The sequence below is a fragment of the Camelus dromedarius genome, chromosome 6 (genome assembly GCF_036321535.1).
Source record: "Camelus dromedarius isolate mCamDro1 chromosome 6, mCamDro1.pat, whole genome shotgun sequence".
NCBI classification, from domain to species: Eukaryota; Metazoa; Chordata; class Mammalia; order Artiodactyla; family Camelidae; genus Camelus; species Camelus dromedarius.
The window spans coordinates 24,215,200-24,230,073 of record NC_087441.1 but is presented as its reverse complement, the minus strand read 5'-3'; the positions used below and the strand labels follow the sequence as shown (position 1 = coordinate 24,230,073).

The 14,874-nt window shown below is 42.3% G+C and overlaps 1 protein-coding gene across 4 annotated transcripts in view; it reads right to left on the bottom strand.

The window, feature by feature from the left end:
- The window catches only part of MAP3K5 (mitogen-activated protein kinase kinase kinase 5), a 202,174-nt gene that overhangs the window by 162,071 nt on the left and 25,229 nt on the right, over positions 1 to 14,874 (bottom strand). Inside the window, exon 1 of one of the 4 annotated variants that reach the window (XM_010983676.3) lies at positions 11,265 to 12,008. The exons of 2 other annotated variants lie outside the window; for them this stretch is intronic. In XM_010983676.3, coding sequence (XP_010981978.1) covers positions 11,265 to 11,682 — 418 coding nt within the window. In that variant the 5' untranslated portion in view covers positions 11,683 to 12,008. Of the gene's footprint in view, positions 1 to 11,264; positions 12,009 to 14,874 lie in introns of those variants that run through there. One more of the 4 variants, XM_031456405.2, reaches the window with a different exon arrangement.

Below are 14,874 nucleotides of genomic sequence, written 5' to 3'. Positions count from 1 at the left end.
AGTGCCATGATTATCCTTAGCTTAAATGAAAAAAGAATGCTAAGGTCCAGCTCATAAATAATTACACAATATGCTGGATTCAGGAAGGAATTTTCCTGGTGACCACATATTAAGTACATATTATGGCTCAAATGTTGGGCAACACTTTCTTCTGTGACTAAGGGGGACAATTACAAGTCTTTTGAAGGGAATTCTCATAGACTAAATACAAAGTCATCAGAAGCTTATAAGCCAGTCCAAGTCTTCAGCAGTGCTTTCAGCATTTAGATCAGGTAACTGAAAACTGAAAGCAGATTAGGGCCTTGGATTCTCCAATCATAGCTTTTTTTTTTTTTTTTTTTTTTTCGCTTTAATGCTCTTAGAAACTCTTCTCAAATTAAGTTGGTTTATCCTCTGGCACAGAACTCTTGTTTCCATAACATGCTCTTGCTCCCCTGATGAAAAAAACCAAGGAGAACCAACTCAAAAAAGCAGAATTTGAAAACAGAAAAATCAGGGCTGCTTTATACATCTGCCCCTGCAAACTTACTCCAACATGTCTAATGATATTTTCAGAGGAAAGCACAAACCTATTAAATAGCAGTGGTCTGGGGAAATTACAGCACGCCAACGTAAATAAATATGATAGGACAATTTTGCTTCTAGAATTCCCAAGCAGTGTTACAACACAGTGGCAACAACTTTTGTGTGAACAACTTAGTTGCTTCTAAGGATGGTGTCTGGCCCTTCTTGGGCTATTCCAGATGGAAAATGAATGGACATAGGTAATAAGAAGAAGCTACCAGCCTGGATAATCAAGAGACTCCATCATGAAGAATGTTCACTATGTATTTAACAAACGAAATCTGCTTCTTTATTAAAACCAGACTCAATGCAGAATCCTGAGCTCCGTGAAGCTTGGAAATTATGAAGTAGCACTTTTCCATTACTTATCTACCTCTCACCAAATAGTGAAAATATGTGTCGATGTTGGAGGCAAACCAGAGAGATATAGCAATATCTTAACTTTAGTTCTAAGTATGTAAGAGATTTGGCTGACATAGAAGAGTGTCACTCTCATGATATCAAGGTTTTACCTTCTCAAAGATTTGATAAATAGGCACCAAATGACAGTTACAAGTGTAACCATAAAACTCCACAGAGGTTACTTAAGTTCAGTCACCTACAATTCTTGTCTGACTTTTTCCTGACTTCTGTTCCCTTAAACAAAGAATGAAGAACAGAAGGATTCTGGCTGAACTTTTAAACTTCCCAAAAACCCAAACAAGCCATTCCCTAACCCTGTCATTAGTGAACACTGATGAATATTTACACATTATCAGCTTTTAAAGGCTCCTGCAATCTATTGTCTTAATTAGTGTATCTTTGCATCTAACTCAATTCTTCAAAAGAACCTTAAAAAGTGAACTTTGTAAGCATATGATGTTCGTAATAATTATAAATTTCTGTCACTTATACTCTGATGTGACATAAATTAATCAAAATAAATACTTATGACACAGGTGTGCCACTCATTTTAATATATGGTAGATGGACTAGTAAACACTAAAGAAATACTCCTGGAAATTAAATGTTAAGTCAAAAGCATAGCTGACTGTGCAAAGATTTCATAATGCTGACAACCCTTAATTTCAGACTTTGGAAACAAAGCAATGTAGATCTGCAGGTCAACTGTCTAATAAACACAGCAGGATCAGTCCTTGGGTAACCCACTCATGTGTCATATTTAATGATTAAATAAATTCTCTACACTACTGAATTTATAAAGGAAAGAAGAGTCTAGGACTCTGTGAAGAGTCTTGGCCAGAATTTTCTTTCCAACTTTATTTCAGATTTACCAACTGCCAAGTGTACTTTGAGCACAAAAACTATTGGCAGCACTAAGTTGCTGGGCAAGAATAGTGAAGCCAACTATTCTCGTCATAACTCACGTGCAAGCTACAACATTGTTCTTGAATTTCACTAGGTCAAGCCAAGCAACCTACACCCCAGCTCTGTTTTGCAACTAGTAACACACACACACACACATACGCACGTTAAGAGATACATTAAGTTTTAAAGCCAGACTCTCTACCCCTCTGCATAGTCCATAAACCTTTTCTTACTCTGATTGTATATAAACAGTCAGCAGTAAACTGATCAAGAGTTAGTTATGAAAAACTAAAAACTGAAATCCTACTGTCCAGATCTGAATTTTCACTGTATCAACCAAAGCTGGTTTCCCAAGACCAATTCCTAAAAATCTCGGAATTGTCTTGGTAGAGCTAACATACATCAACTCTATGCGTGTGACTCAGAAGTAATTAGAAATGTTCTGTAAAGTATACATTCATAATGTTACTTAGAAACTTGAAAGGTAGATTGCAACCGTAGTCATTTTTATGTACACCGTAATACAGATATGGTTTTGCATCAACAATGGATCTAATACATGTCTGCCATTTAGATTCCAGTATCTAAATTAAATTTCATTTGTTTGTTTACTGTTCTCATTCTGGCCCAGCCATTCAATAACCTGGCCTTGAAGTGACTATTTTCTGTTAACAAAGAACCATACATACACTCCAGGAACCGCCAACAAACAAGCAACATAATTTTATTATGGACTACAGGCCTAAGGAATACTAAATTGATACTTCATTGCTAGCTTGTCACAATTACCTAAAACAGCCTAGATGTTTACAGAAATTGAAAAGATTAATATAAGAGAGTTTAAATACAGATCGAATTTCACTACTAGAAAAATAATATACAAGAAAAAAGATTCAAATTCTCAGGTAATAACTCCATTTGTTTCTATGAGTCAGTAGATAAATTCTTCTTCATAAAAAAAGTATCACACCCCCTTGAAGTCAATTTAAAGAGATTTTTGTCAATATTTGTAAAAGACCTTAAAGATTTTTAATAAAATCTGGGTATTTATTTAAGTAACTTTCAACATGATACTGATTTCATATAAAAATAAGGTGAAGTGCCTAACACCTAGTTTACAGATGTGTAAGATTTTTATTTTCAGTGCATTTTCATATCTATTAAAACAGTAATGAACATTGTTCTCATGTGTACAGTTCAGTGAAATCACCTACAACATGGAGTTCTTTAAAAAAAATTCCCTTGGATTTTTCATTTTTTCACTACTTAGAGCATCACTCTGCATGTGGTAGACTACCAACAATTATTTATTAAACTGTTGAATTCAGAGGGCAGACTGTAGGATCATAACAGGCAGAAATTGCACTCTTAACCGAATTCTGTGCAGACCTTAAGAAGAAATCTTGCATATTTTAAGTAGACAACAAATGTCTACTGATAAGAAGACTGTAATCATGGTATTAATAATAATTTAAATGTTCTCAAACAGAAGATTTATTTCTAGGAGACAGGAGAATATAGTTATAAATGAACAGATTCTTGGTTTTGCCTCTTAGTAGACACACGGCACTGGGAAAGTGGGTTAAGTCTGCAGGGTCTCAAGTTTCCTCGTATGTAAAACTGACCCATTGATGTTGTCTGCCTCATAAAGCTGTTTTAAAGATTAAATAAGATCAGGCATGTAGAGTGATTGGCACAGCACCCAGCACACAGTAATGCATGGTGTGCGTTTGGGTAGGACTTGCCATAAATTACAAGATCAAAGTAATATATTTGGCATGTGGAGTTTTACAGCAATTTGCCAGCCCTCTTAAACATTATAAGCATTTTTTTCCCTCCAAAAAATTAACCTACTTGGAGTGGTCTAGACTACTGAAGTTCCCATTAGTAATGATGATGATTTCCTCGTCTGAGAATGAATTTGGATTTGCAGACACTGCAGACAACACACTGATGTATTTCTGACTTGGTTCTGGTCAAGCCACCCCCTGGGAACGATCTGATTTTAAAAAGATGAGCACCCTTGATCGTCCTTCTAGTGATGATAAGACCATTTTACAATGTTTCTGCGATAAACATTACGTTGTGTAAAACCGATAGTAATGCAAGTAATAACTGTCCACAGCAATACAGATGAATACTGTTTGGTAGAGATACAACAGATTTCTAAACATATTAGAAAACTTGAATGTGACATCAAGAGATATTTGACATGTAATAGCCTGGGTGTATTTAATTCTTTTTGGATGACTTTTAAATAAGAAATAGGAGTAACTAAGATTTTTTAAAAGAGGGTGAATTCTCCGGCTTAGGCAAATACTTGGTTTTATATGGTTTGGAGTCAACAGACAGATGGCCTGCCAGCCACTGATAATTCACTAGGATAGCTCCCCTCCATGTTTATGTTTCTTAAGAGTCTTTAAAACAGACTGAAAGTGTTGGGAAAATACTAATATAATTGGTCACAAACACTTTAGAGCCTTGCTCTACAAAGGGATATAACTTCCTTCCTGTATGAATCATATACCAAAGGCAATCACCTTGCCCATTGTTGATTGCCTACTGCACCTGAAAAGGTCTGCTTGGAATGGAATGTTTACTGACACCTTATACAACTTCTGAGGCATTTAAGTTACACAGATCTGCTCTGCTATGACTTTCAGTAGGAGCTGCTAGAAATACTTAAATTTCTCTCCTCTCTTCTGTGTCCCTTAAGAAAATTATCACAGTATAGCATGGGTTCTGTATCTTTTAGTTTTCATATTTTCTTTAGAAAAAAAAAACCACTACAAAATAAAACTCACTTAAGATGTAAGTACTCACTTTTTACAATTTTTGGAATAATTAAACAAGGCTTTAAAAATCAGCTCTTTCTCATACCCTTTCTTCTCCAAAAATCTGACACACATTTTGAGATGTTTCTTTAGTCAACATCTCCAGCCAGAGAGAAAAGCCAATATATTAAAGCAACTAAAGAAGTCAGTGTATTAGAATCACCAGTGGATGTTTAAATAATTTATAATTTTGCTTTGCTTTCTTTTCTTTTATACCAGTAATAAAATTTGCAAATCTAATTTTGCTCCCTGAAAATAAGGGGTATCTTTATTTTTTATTTATTATATATATATTTATTTCCTATTGTATCATTTTATTTTATTTTATCTTGGTGGGGGGAGGTAATTAGGTTTATTTACTTTTAGAGGAGGTACTGGGGATTGAACCCAGGACCTCAAGCATGCCAAGCATGTGATCTACCACTTGAGCTATACCCTCCCCACAAGGGGTATCTTTCTTAACCATAGCCAGTTTCCCCACTTATCTATATCCAGTTTATAGGACAGTGAGGCTGTTTCCTTCAAGATATACCTTTCCCAAGGCTGTCGGGGACTGGTTTCTTCCTGATACTCACACAGCTGCAGGTCCTTTCTGCAACACTGCCCACTCCCAACTCATTTACTACATTGTCAACGCTCATCATGCCCCAGGCCAAGTAGGGTGCTGTTTTAAGGGGCCACTGGGGCAACTCCTTGGAAAGCAGAACTAGTTGGTACCTGTTGGTGGAGACTTGCACATTCATTGGGCTTTGTGCTTGTCAATCTCCCACGGCTCCACCAAGAAGCGGTGAAACAATTTTATCCTGCAAACCCGAAACAGGAACTGAACGGGCCTCTAACCAGGCCTCCAAAACAGGAAGCCGGGGACAGTCCCTGTAGCCACCAGAGGGGAACTGACTTGTAGCAGAGAACCCCCAGAAGGCTGACACCAGCCTCGGCCACTGGTGAGACCAGGCCACGCTGTGCGCATCTAATTAGGCTTCACCTTGAGGTGGAACCAACTTGAACTACTGCTGCTGAGTATCTTAAGCAGACTAAAGGCGCCCAAGCTGAGGCTAGAAGCCAGGATCCCAGGAGCCTGGGAAGCAGGACCAGTGGCGACAATCTGTAGTTAACTATTTGGGGTAAGAAATGGGTGTTCTAAAAACGAGTTTATTTTTGTGCTCTGGAGTTTTCTTTTTAGCACTGCTTTTTTTTTACCCCCCCCAGTTTTCTAAACAAGCTCTTTTTGGAAAAGTATAACTTTGCCTCCAAGAAGCAAGAAGAAACACAGTGGTAAAGGCCCAGAGAAAAACCATGTGGGGGCTCCACGGGGGTATTTTTTAAAATCCCTTTCTAAATTAGACTTTTTCCTTATGAGTCTGCATATGTTTGCTCTTTTGATTATTTTGCTAAGACTTGTGCCTGGTGTGAAGAGGCAGTGACTGGAGGTGGGAAGAGGCTCTAAGGTCGTTTAGATCAGAGGTTCTCAGACACGGCTCCCTAGAGTGGCATGATCAAGTTTTCATTCATCACGGGCGAAATGGGAAAAAGAATAACAAATAATCCGTTTTTCCATACACTTACTGTATGCAAAAAGCTATTCTTCATGCTCAGGTTATGTCTTCTCTAATTTAACATAAAAATGTCTTTTCTTTTTAACAAGTCATGGCAGAAGCTGGCTGGCTGTTGAGTTTTCTTTTCCTTGCTTTATAATCTCCTTACTTGGAAAAATAAAATGTTGGCAAACACATATAGGTCTTCCAATTTTTTTTAAATGGTTCATGGGGACCACTATTTCGGAAATACTGATTTCACCTTCTCCCTCAAAGTATATGAGACAGTGTATTCGAAAGCCTCACTAGATTTAAAAGGAGAAATTGCAGAAGTGGGCTGGAAGACTCTTGGGAACTTCTCAGTCTGGGATAGACAGGAGACAAAGGTTATGTTTGTTTTGTTTTCCTTTTATCAAGTAAGATCAGAAGTCCTAAGGAGCTGCGCTGGAAGCAAATGGAACCAAACCCAGAAAGTTCGGATGTCTGTCCAGTGACGTGGCCCAAATAGGCGACTTCCATCACCAGCCCAAGTAAAGTGAGAACACAATACAGATGAAAACAGAAAGGCTAAATTCTTAAAATTTCAACTTGCATGTGCTTCCTTCCTGCTAGCCACTGTTGCTACTGGGTGAAAGGCTGAGTAAAAGATTGCAATCTGCAGCGAGCCTGGCTAGAAAAAGGCTAGGGATGTAAGGGCTAGGGGCAGGGGAAGGGGAAGCAGACAGCCCTCTAATCCTAAGCCCCCTGAGAGGGAGTGAGGTGGCCTTGAGCAAAGCAGTGTCCCAGAGTCTCACATCAGCAGGAAATCAAGGGCCATAAATAGGTCTGGAGGGGACGAAGGTCAAAGTGTTAAAGGATCCTCTTCTGGCATCACTTTCTCCTTCATTGAGCATCCTTCTTCCTCCCCTCTGCCTGGCCTCCCCACTCTCCCTGCAGCCTCCCAGTCCTTCCTTAGTCCCCTACCTCACCACAGCCCCTCCTCTCATCACCAGTGATCCAAAGTAATGCTCTGACGACATATACCCAAGATGCTACCAGAAGCTATATGAACACAAAAGTTACTGATTCTAACACAAGGAAAGATGTGGTCAAAGTCCCTGTTTTAGGTTGGCAGGAACACACTTTGGCTGAATGTTTAAATAGATGAATGGGTTTAAATGATGAATACTTCAGGGACACTTAGTTAACAAGGCTACTTATAGCCTAGTCCCAAATCTAACCACCATCTATAATACTGCTTCTAAGAAAAGTGTGCTCCTGGTTTTAAGCAGCAACCTTAAATCATTTACCATGAATGAACAAATGTAACTTCTTTGTGGTTCAGTTTTCTCATAAGCAAAGTAGGAGAATAATAAGGCCTATTCTAGCTACACTTCCTAAAACTGATGTTCATTTAAAAAAAATTTTTTGAGACCCTGCTAGTTGGGGGTCTGTCTACCTGGAGTAGCTCTGCATCACTGACATCTGTATCACTGTCATCTGTATCACTGACATCTATACCACTGTCTCTCAGCCTTTATAGAAATTTACTGCCTACAGTGCAGGGGGCTGGGAAGGGCTGTTGTTAACTTGGCCTTTGCCATCTCTGAGAGATAGTCTCGTGTATGGAAGTATGACAAATTTCCATAAAATCTTTGATAGAACATTAGTTTCCTCTCAGAACAAGAATGAGAGAATGACCAGTGTAGTTGAAGAACAAATTCAATGACAGTTAAATGATCATCAAATAGAGAAAATCAGTGAAATCCTTTAACTGCAATCTATCCTTTAGAAAGCTGCCAGGACGCATAATGGAAGCTTGTAAAAATGTAACTGACTTTTATGGTCTTACTCATTCCATTAAATTGACCTATTGGAATACCAACATTTCCTTTTAAATGCTGAAGCCCTTGTTAAGTCCTTCTTGCTTACCGTTCTATCTCAGGTTAGGGGTCACCTCTGAACCACCCCCCCCCTCACCCCCCCCCACACCACCCCGTCCCCCGTTTGACAATAGAGGCTATTTCCTGGAAGCCCAAGACATTCTGTGCGGACCCTGACAGAGGCCCCACCTCAACCAGGACTTGAATCTGTGCTTCTCACTAACCCTGAGCTTCTGGAGTGGGAACATGACAGTTCATTCACTTTATGGACTGAAATGATTCCTTCTCTTATCAGTACTGTTGTACTTTTAAAGTGCAGAATTGGAGGCCTGGAAGGAATCTCAGAGACCAATTATTCCAACCCTCCACTCTGGAGATTTTAAATGACGCGCTCCAAGTTAGAGAAGAACCAGGATCAGAATCCAGATCTTGAAACTCTCCATTCAGATGCTCTGTCCCAGCACAATCCGCTGCCTTACCTTTGCAAATTCACAGGGATTCCACGAAGAAATCTTAGAAATTTAGTTCTATTTCCCCCTTTACTTCCATCCCTGGTCAATTTTATAGGCCGCTGAAGGAGACAAAGGGCCTTGCTCACAATTCTGTGGTTCAGAGCGGAGCCAAGCTGAAAACTCAGATGGAACTTGACAGATGAAGTTCTTCTCACTAGATCCTAATGATTCACCTTTCAAGGGGAGGCAGTGGATGTAGAGCAAAGGTCAGCATGGGGAAAAACCCTGCCAGGCCTGTTTTTGTAAGGCTTGCAAGCTAAGAATGGTTTTTACATTTTTTAATTGTTAGAGGGGGGAAAAATCAAAAGGATGATATTTTGTGAATGATACGAAATTCATATTTCAGTGTCCATTAATAAAGTTTTATTGGAATACAGCTGGGATTATTTGTTTAGATACTATATGTGGCTCCTACTGAGTAACACCTGCAGAGATGAGGAGTGGGGAGAGGGACCTCCCACAAGATCTAAAATGTTTACCACCTGGTCCTTTACAGAAAGATGTGCTGAACCCTCGTGGGGAGGAACAAGTGCTCTCTTAGAAATCAGAAGAGAAGTCCTACCACTAGGGAACTTGGCAGCCCTCAGTTTAGATAAACAAAACGTTTGGACAAAACTGATACCATCTTCATCCTGTCACATCTTCGACATCTACACACTGAATGAGAGAGCTCAGACTTCGTGTCACTCACACAGGCAGGGGTGAAACTGGGGCCTGCCCAGGCGGAACAAAGCAGTGGCATGAGACAGAGCTGGCCCAGAAACACTGGTCTTCCGAAAGTGTGTCTTCTCCACTATTCCACATTGCACCCAGATGGCTCATCAGGTCCCTGCCAGCTCTCTGTCACATGATTTCAAGATAGAGCGCTTCCCTGCCTTGATTCTGAGAGCACTCAGCCCAGCTAAGTGGAGGCAGCAAGGGCGAAGCAGGACCTTTTAGAATCAAGCACCAGAAGTGGAATCTTGCACTGGCCAGTTATTACCTGTGACCTTGAACCAGGAATGAATCCCATATTTCTCATCTAAGAAAGTACTTCCTTCACTTGTTTGGAGGATTAAATGAGATACAGTCTGGACCCTTCTAATCTTTCTCTCTCCCTTTCTCAGAGACAGTACTTGGAGAATAAACAGTAAGTGAGCCTTGTTAGGAAACTCTTTCAAGTGAGCTTAGAGTTTAAGAGCCCTATAAAAAAAAAACCCAATCTATCAGTGCAATAAAAATAGTCTCAGTATTTCATTGGGTGTTTTCTTCACATATCTTTCAGTTCTTTGAAGCTTCTTCCAAATTATAACCCAAAAATAAAAGTGCTGTAATTTTTAGAAAAGTTATATTTATGTAATTCTTATAGTAAGCCACACAAAGCACCAAGCTATAATACATTATATGCATGTCCAGTTATGAAGACCAAGACTATAAAAATATAAAATATGCTAGAACCAGAAAGTCCTAGTTTATTTAGTCTGGCTTCCTTAACATGAAGTTCTTCTTGTTCTTAAAATATTCAACTTTGGCTGAATTCCAAAACTGACATAAGCCTACCTCAGGTGTTTTGAAGAGACTGAAGAGAATCAGAACTGGAAACAAGACTGGAATATAAAACCTTCTATGTGATCACAAAGGCAAGAAACTTACTGTTTGAAACCACCATTAAATCAACACTCATAAAAAATAAATATATGTATATTCTCAACATTGGCTGTAAAGGGTGGTAAAGGTTAATTTCAATAGCATGCTATTCTCTCTAGCATTTGCTAACATAGCTAACTGCTTCTGTCAGTACAACTGCAGTGACACTTTCTGAAATCTGTGATAGGCTGAAAAGATATTTTTTCATGAATTGTGCTAGCAATCACTTTAATGGGCACACCTTAATTGCCAGTCTAATCTTAGTTATTAAAATAGCATATCAGTACTTTAAACAACTTAAATCATATACTTTCCAGCCTATCATGGTATATGGGGTAATAAAAAACAGACACTGGTTCTTTCACCAAAATCCTAAGAAAGATACCACACAAGTTTAGTGTACATTAAAAGGTTGCTTTTGAAAGTAATTACTTGAAAATTCAAATTGGTAAGAGATGGAAATTAAGCCACTAAACTTAAGGTAAAGTCAGTTGGGAAGATCATGACATGACACGCAAACGCGTAGATCTACTCTTCATGCAGCTTGGCTGGGTGGCTGAAGTCCTGATTTCTGTACTTTCAAAAGCACACAGGAAAAAATGAGGACATCATCTCAAACAGTCACAGGCATATACAGAAGGGAAATATGGGCCAAACCTAACAGAAAAGAAACCAAAACACTGAATGGAGAAGGGTTGACGAGCAAATGTCTCGCACTGCAGAAAACAGAAGTTCTTTAATTGGACCACAAGCACCCCAAGGAGGCTGCTCAGTCAGACTCTCGCACAGATACACATAAGGCTCTTATACCAGCACACACACTCCCAGGAGCGGTGAGTGCCCAGAGCAGTCACGCTGCGATGCTCGCTGCCCCTAACGCGGGACAAGAAGTAAGTAGGAAGCAGTACTGCTGCCCAGAAGTTGTTTTTTTAACTACCTAGAAAAAAAAAATTTCCCCCCTTTGGTGGCCAGGAAAAACGTGGCCCCTGACTGCGGAGGATGGGGAAGGGGTTGCACACGCACCTGCATTGTAAAAACGGTCCAGCACCGCGGTTTCCCCAAAGTCCAGTTTACCAAAATGCAAGGTCTCCAGGGTGGCGCCCACCACCTCGCACGCCTCCCGCAGGCACTGCAGGGCCTCGCTCTCGGCCACCACCAGCTGCCCCTGGCTCGCTTCGTTGATGACATATGCCACTGTGGTCCGTCGGCCGCCACCAGAGTTGCCCCGGCATCGGGTGGCGCTGCTCCCCGAGGTGGCACTGGGACTCCCGGTGCCAGGGGCGGCGGCACTCTCCACGTTCCAGAAGCTGCCCGCTGGCGGCGGTGGCAGCTGGTTCTCCTCGCCCTCGGCCACCGCTGCCGCTCCTCCCCTCCGGTAGCTGCCGCCCTCGGCGAAGGGTGGCACGGAAAAAGTGATGCCCTCGCCCGCCTCCGCGCTCATCTCTCCGGACCGGGCTGCAGCGGCGGCGGCGTCCCCCGCCCAGCCGCACCGTCTGGCCAGCCACAGCTCCGGGCTGCTCCGCGCGCGCCGGGCTAAGCAGCTGCCATCCCGCGTCGCGCCTTCCGCGCCCCGCCGCCGCCTCCTCTCCAACGCCCTCTCCCCCGAAGGGACGCCGCTGCCAGGCGGCGGCTCGCCCCTCCTCGGCGCCTCCGTGGCCGCGCCGCTCGCCCGCTGCAGGGTGTAGAGTACAAGGGGTGGGGAAGCCGGGTTGAGCGGGAAGGGACAGAGCTTCCTTTTCTTGGCGGGCAGACAAGTCGGCTGGCGAACCTGCGCCGCGGTGCAGCTCAAGGGCGCCGCTCTCGGGGTGCGGTGCGCCCTGGCCACCGGGAGCGCAGCCCCGGCTCCTTCCGTGCCGGGCGCCCTGGGAGGGGCCGGGAAGGCGCCCTCTGGGTGGGGAGCTACCTGGACAGCACCTTACGGGCGGGCGGGCTCCCTCGACTGCGTCCCGGAGCAGCGGCAGTGGCCGCCGAAAGGATCCGCCTCCTTCCTTGGCGGCAGCTCCCCTTCATCTGCTCTATTTCTTCCTCCTTCCCTGGCCCCGTTTCTCTTCCGATAGCCGCGGCCGCTTCGTCCCAGCACCCGCCTGGCCGCTCGAGTCTCGCCGCTCCTGGCAGCCACTCGCCCTGTCAGCCACCGGCTTCTGGCCGCCCACTCGTCGCGGCACCGAAAGTTTGGGCCCGCCCCGGGGGAGGGCGCTGCTGGGAAGCTCAAGCCCGGACGAAACCGACCGCGCCGCGGCTCCCGGACCACACTCAGTCCAGCCCCGACAGCCGCGCGGGGCCAAGGTTCTCTGCTGTTACCAACCAGACCCCCACCCAAGAAGACCTGGAGTAGGCAAACATGGGAGCGCACGCGACGACAGGATGGCGCAAAAAAAGTCTCTCTGGCGAATACTCGGGTCTTCTGAGCCAGCGCGAGGGGCATTTGCAGCGCTCCCCATGGCCACGGCGCCCCCTTCCGGCCCCAGCCCGCGTCGCTCCGCGGCCGGTCCAGTCCCGCGTGCGGCGCTGGCTGGACTGGGGCAGCGCCGAGAAGCCTACGTTGAGCTAGACGCGAGGATTTCAACCAGCGTCCTGCAGCCGGGCCTGGACTGGAGAATGGCTTATTGATGACGGTGGCTCCCTGGAAGTGGCAGGCTGAATTTATCGGGTCGGCCTCTGGTACTTTTCATTTTCAAATTTTCAATAGCTGCACTGTCAATGAGACTAGCTCCAACTGTTGAACGATAGAGCATTCACATTTGAGTTTTGTTTTTTTTTTTAATTTCCCACAATGCGCCATACTAAGTTGAGATAGAAGACCGGTTCTATACCCGGCTTGGCAAATCATCATCCGTCAGATGAAAGAGGGTAATTAAGTTATTACTTATATATCTTTTTAAATTGTGCCACAGTGGGGGCGGGGAAATGACTGGATTGCTTAAGAGCAATCAAAAAGTATCTACTTATCTGGGGAGCAAAAACAGATGTGTAAGTTCTCAGAGAACTCTAGAATGCTACAACTTTAGGGAAAGCAGTGAAAGTTGCAGTGAAATAAAGTTAACAGATTTGGACTTCCCATCTCCAAGGACTGAGATGAATGAGTTCTATGAAAAAGGTAAAAGAACACTACAAATTACGTTTAAGCTAGGGGAAAAAGGAAGCATAAAACAGTTGAATAATAAACAGTTAAAAGAAGGAAGGAAATAGTAATATTGGAAAACACCTAACAATTGCACAATTGTATCCGCACAGTTCTATCCTAAATGAAGCAAAACGACATTAGCTTTTTCTAAAGTTTTAAACAATAGAAGTAAATTTCTAGTAAGGAAACTGGAATCTATGTGACCCACATGTGCTTTTGAACTTGATAGCATTAGGAAAGTAGATATTTAGTGAATCAGTGATCATACAGAAACAAAATGTTGAAAATGGGCTGCTAATAGATATACATATATTTTTTAACATTTCCAACAATTTGTCAAACCTCCAAACTTCTGTGAGAGTAGATACTCTTGCACCCCATACTGACCCAGAACAATAAACACAGGAAAGTTATTGGTAACTTGTCTGGAAAACTAAAATGCCCTAATTCTCATATAGCATTTGACTACACAAATAAGGCTATTTTCTAAAACCCACAATTTTTCTAAATTGTTATTTTCTAAAATGTTATTTTCTAAACCCTACGGTATTTAGACCATTTCACCTTTGCTTCCCTTCCAGATCTTTTCAGAGCCATTTTTCATATACAGTTTTGTTTTACTTTGCTTGCTTTATTTTACTTTGAGTTGATTTAATAACTTTAAAGATATTACTGATTACTAGTACACAAACCCCTTACTAGTACACAAACCCCAAGACAATGCTGAAAGACTACTTCTCTTGGTCCCAAGACTCTCCCCCTTTAAATGGCATGGTTTAGCTGATTAATCTTACACAGCATGTGTATAAGATGAGCATAGGTGAAACCAAATGAAATTTCCATTTTTATAGCTGAAACGGTTGATTGTGTGTAAATTCAGATGTTTCAACCTAGAACTCAAATTTGGAACCTGTGTGTAGGCTGGGGCACCAGGCAGAGGACATGGGCGTGGTGCTGAAATCCTGCCTGCCCTCAGCTTGCCCTGCCTGCCTTAGGGTGTCTGTCAAGAGGAATGAAAGCCTTTTTCTAATTTGATCAACCAGAAGTTTTGCTTTTTGCAATTTGTCTATATAGAAGGAGCACCTTCTTCTAACCCCAAAGCACATCTAATATGGTAGTGGTGGACAGGAGAAAAACTGTTGCCTATCTTGTGCTTTCAGGTCTCTTCCTGAAGAGGCAAAATGGTGAATTTTAAACCTGAAATGGGCAGGTGTCTCCTAGCTAGCTGGCTTTTGCTTCAGTGACAAGTGTGCCTCTTCCTGTGCATCCTCAGGTAAGATAAGTGGGAATACAATATACTCTTAATTCCAAAAAGTACTTAATGCTACATACAAAACAAGGTAAATATAATTGTAAATTATTAGAAATCAATAAGGAAGCCAATAAAAGCCAATAAAAGTATCAAGCGGCTAGGATAAATTAAGAATTCAACTGATTGCTAAATTTAGGTGCCAAAATGTGTTTTGGCTGCCAAAATAAAAAGAAAACACAGAAGAGTACACATATTCA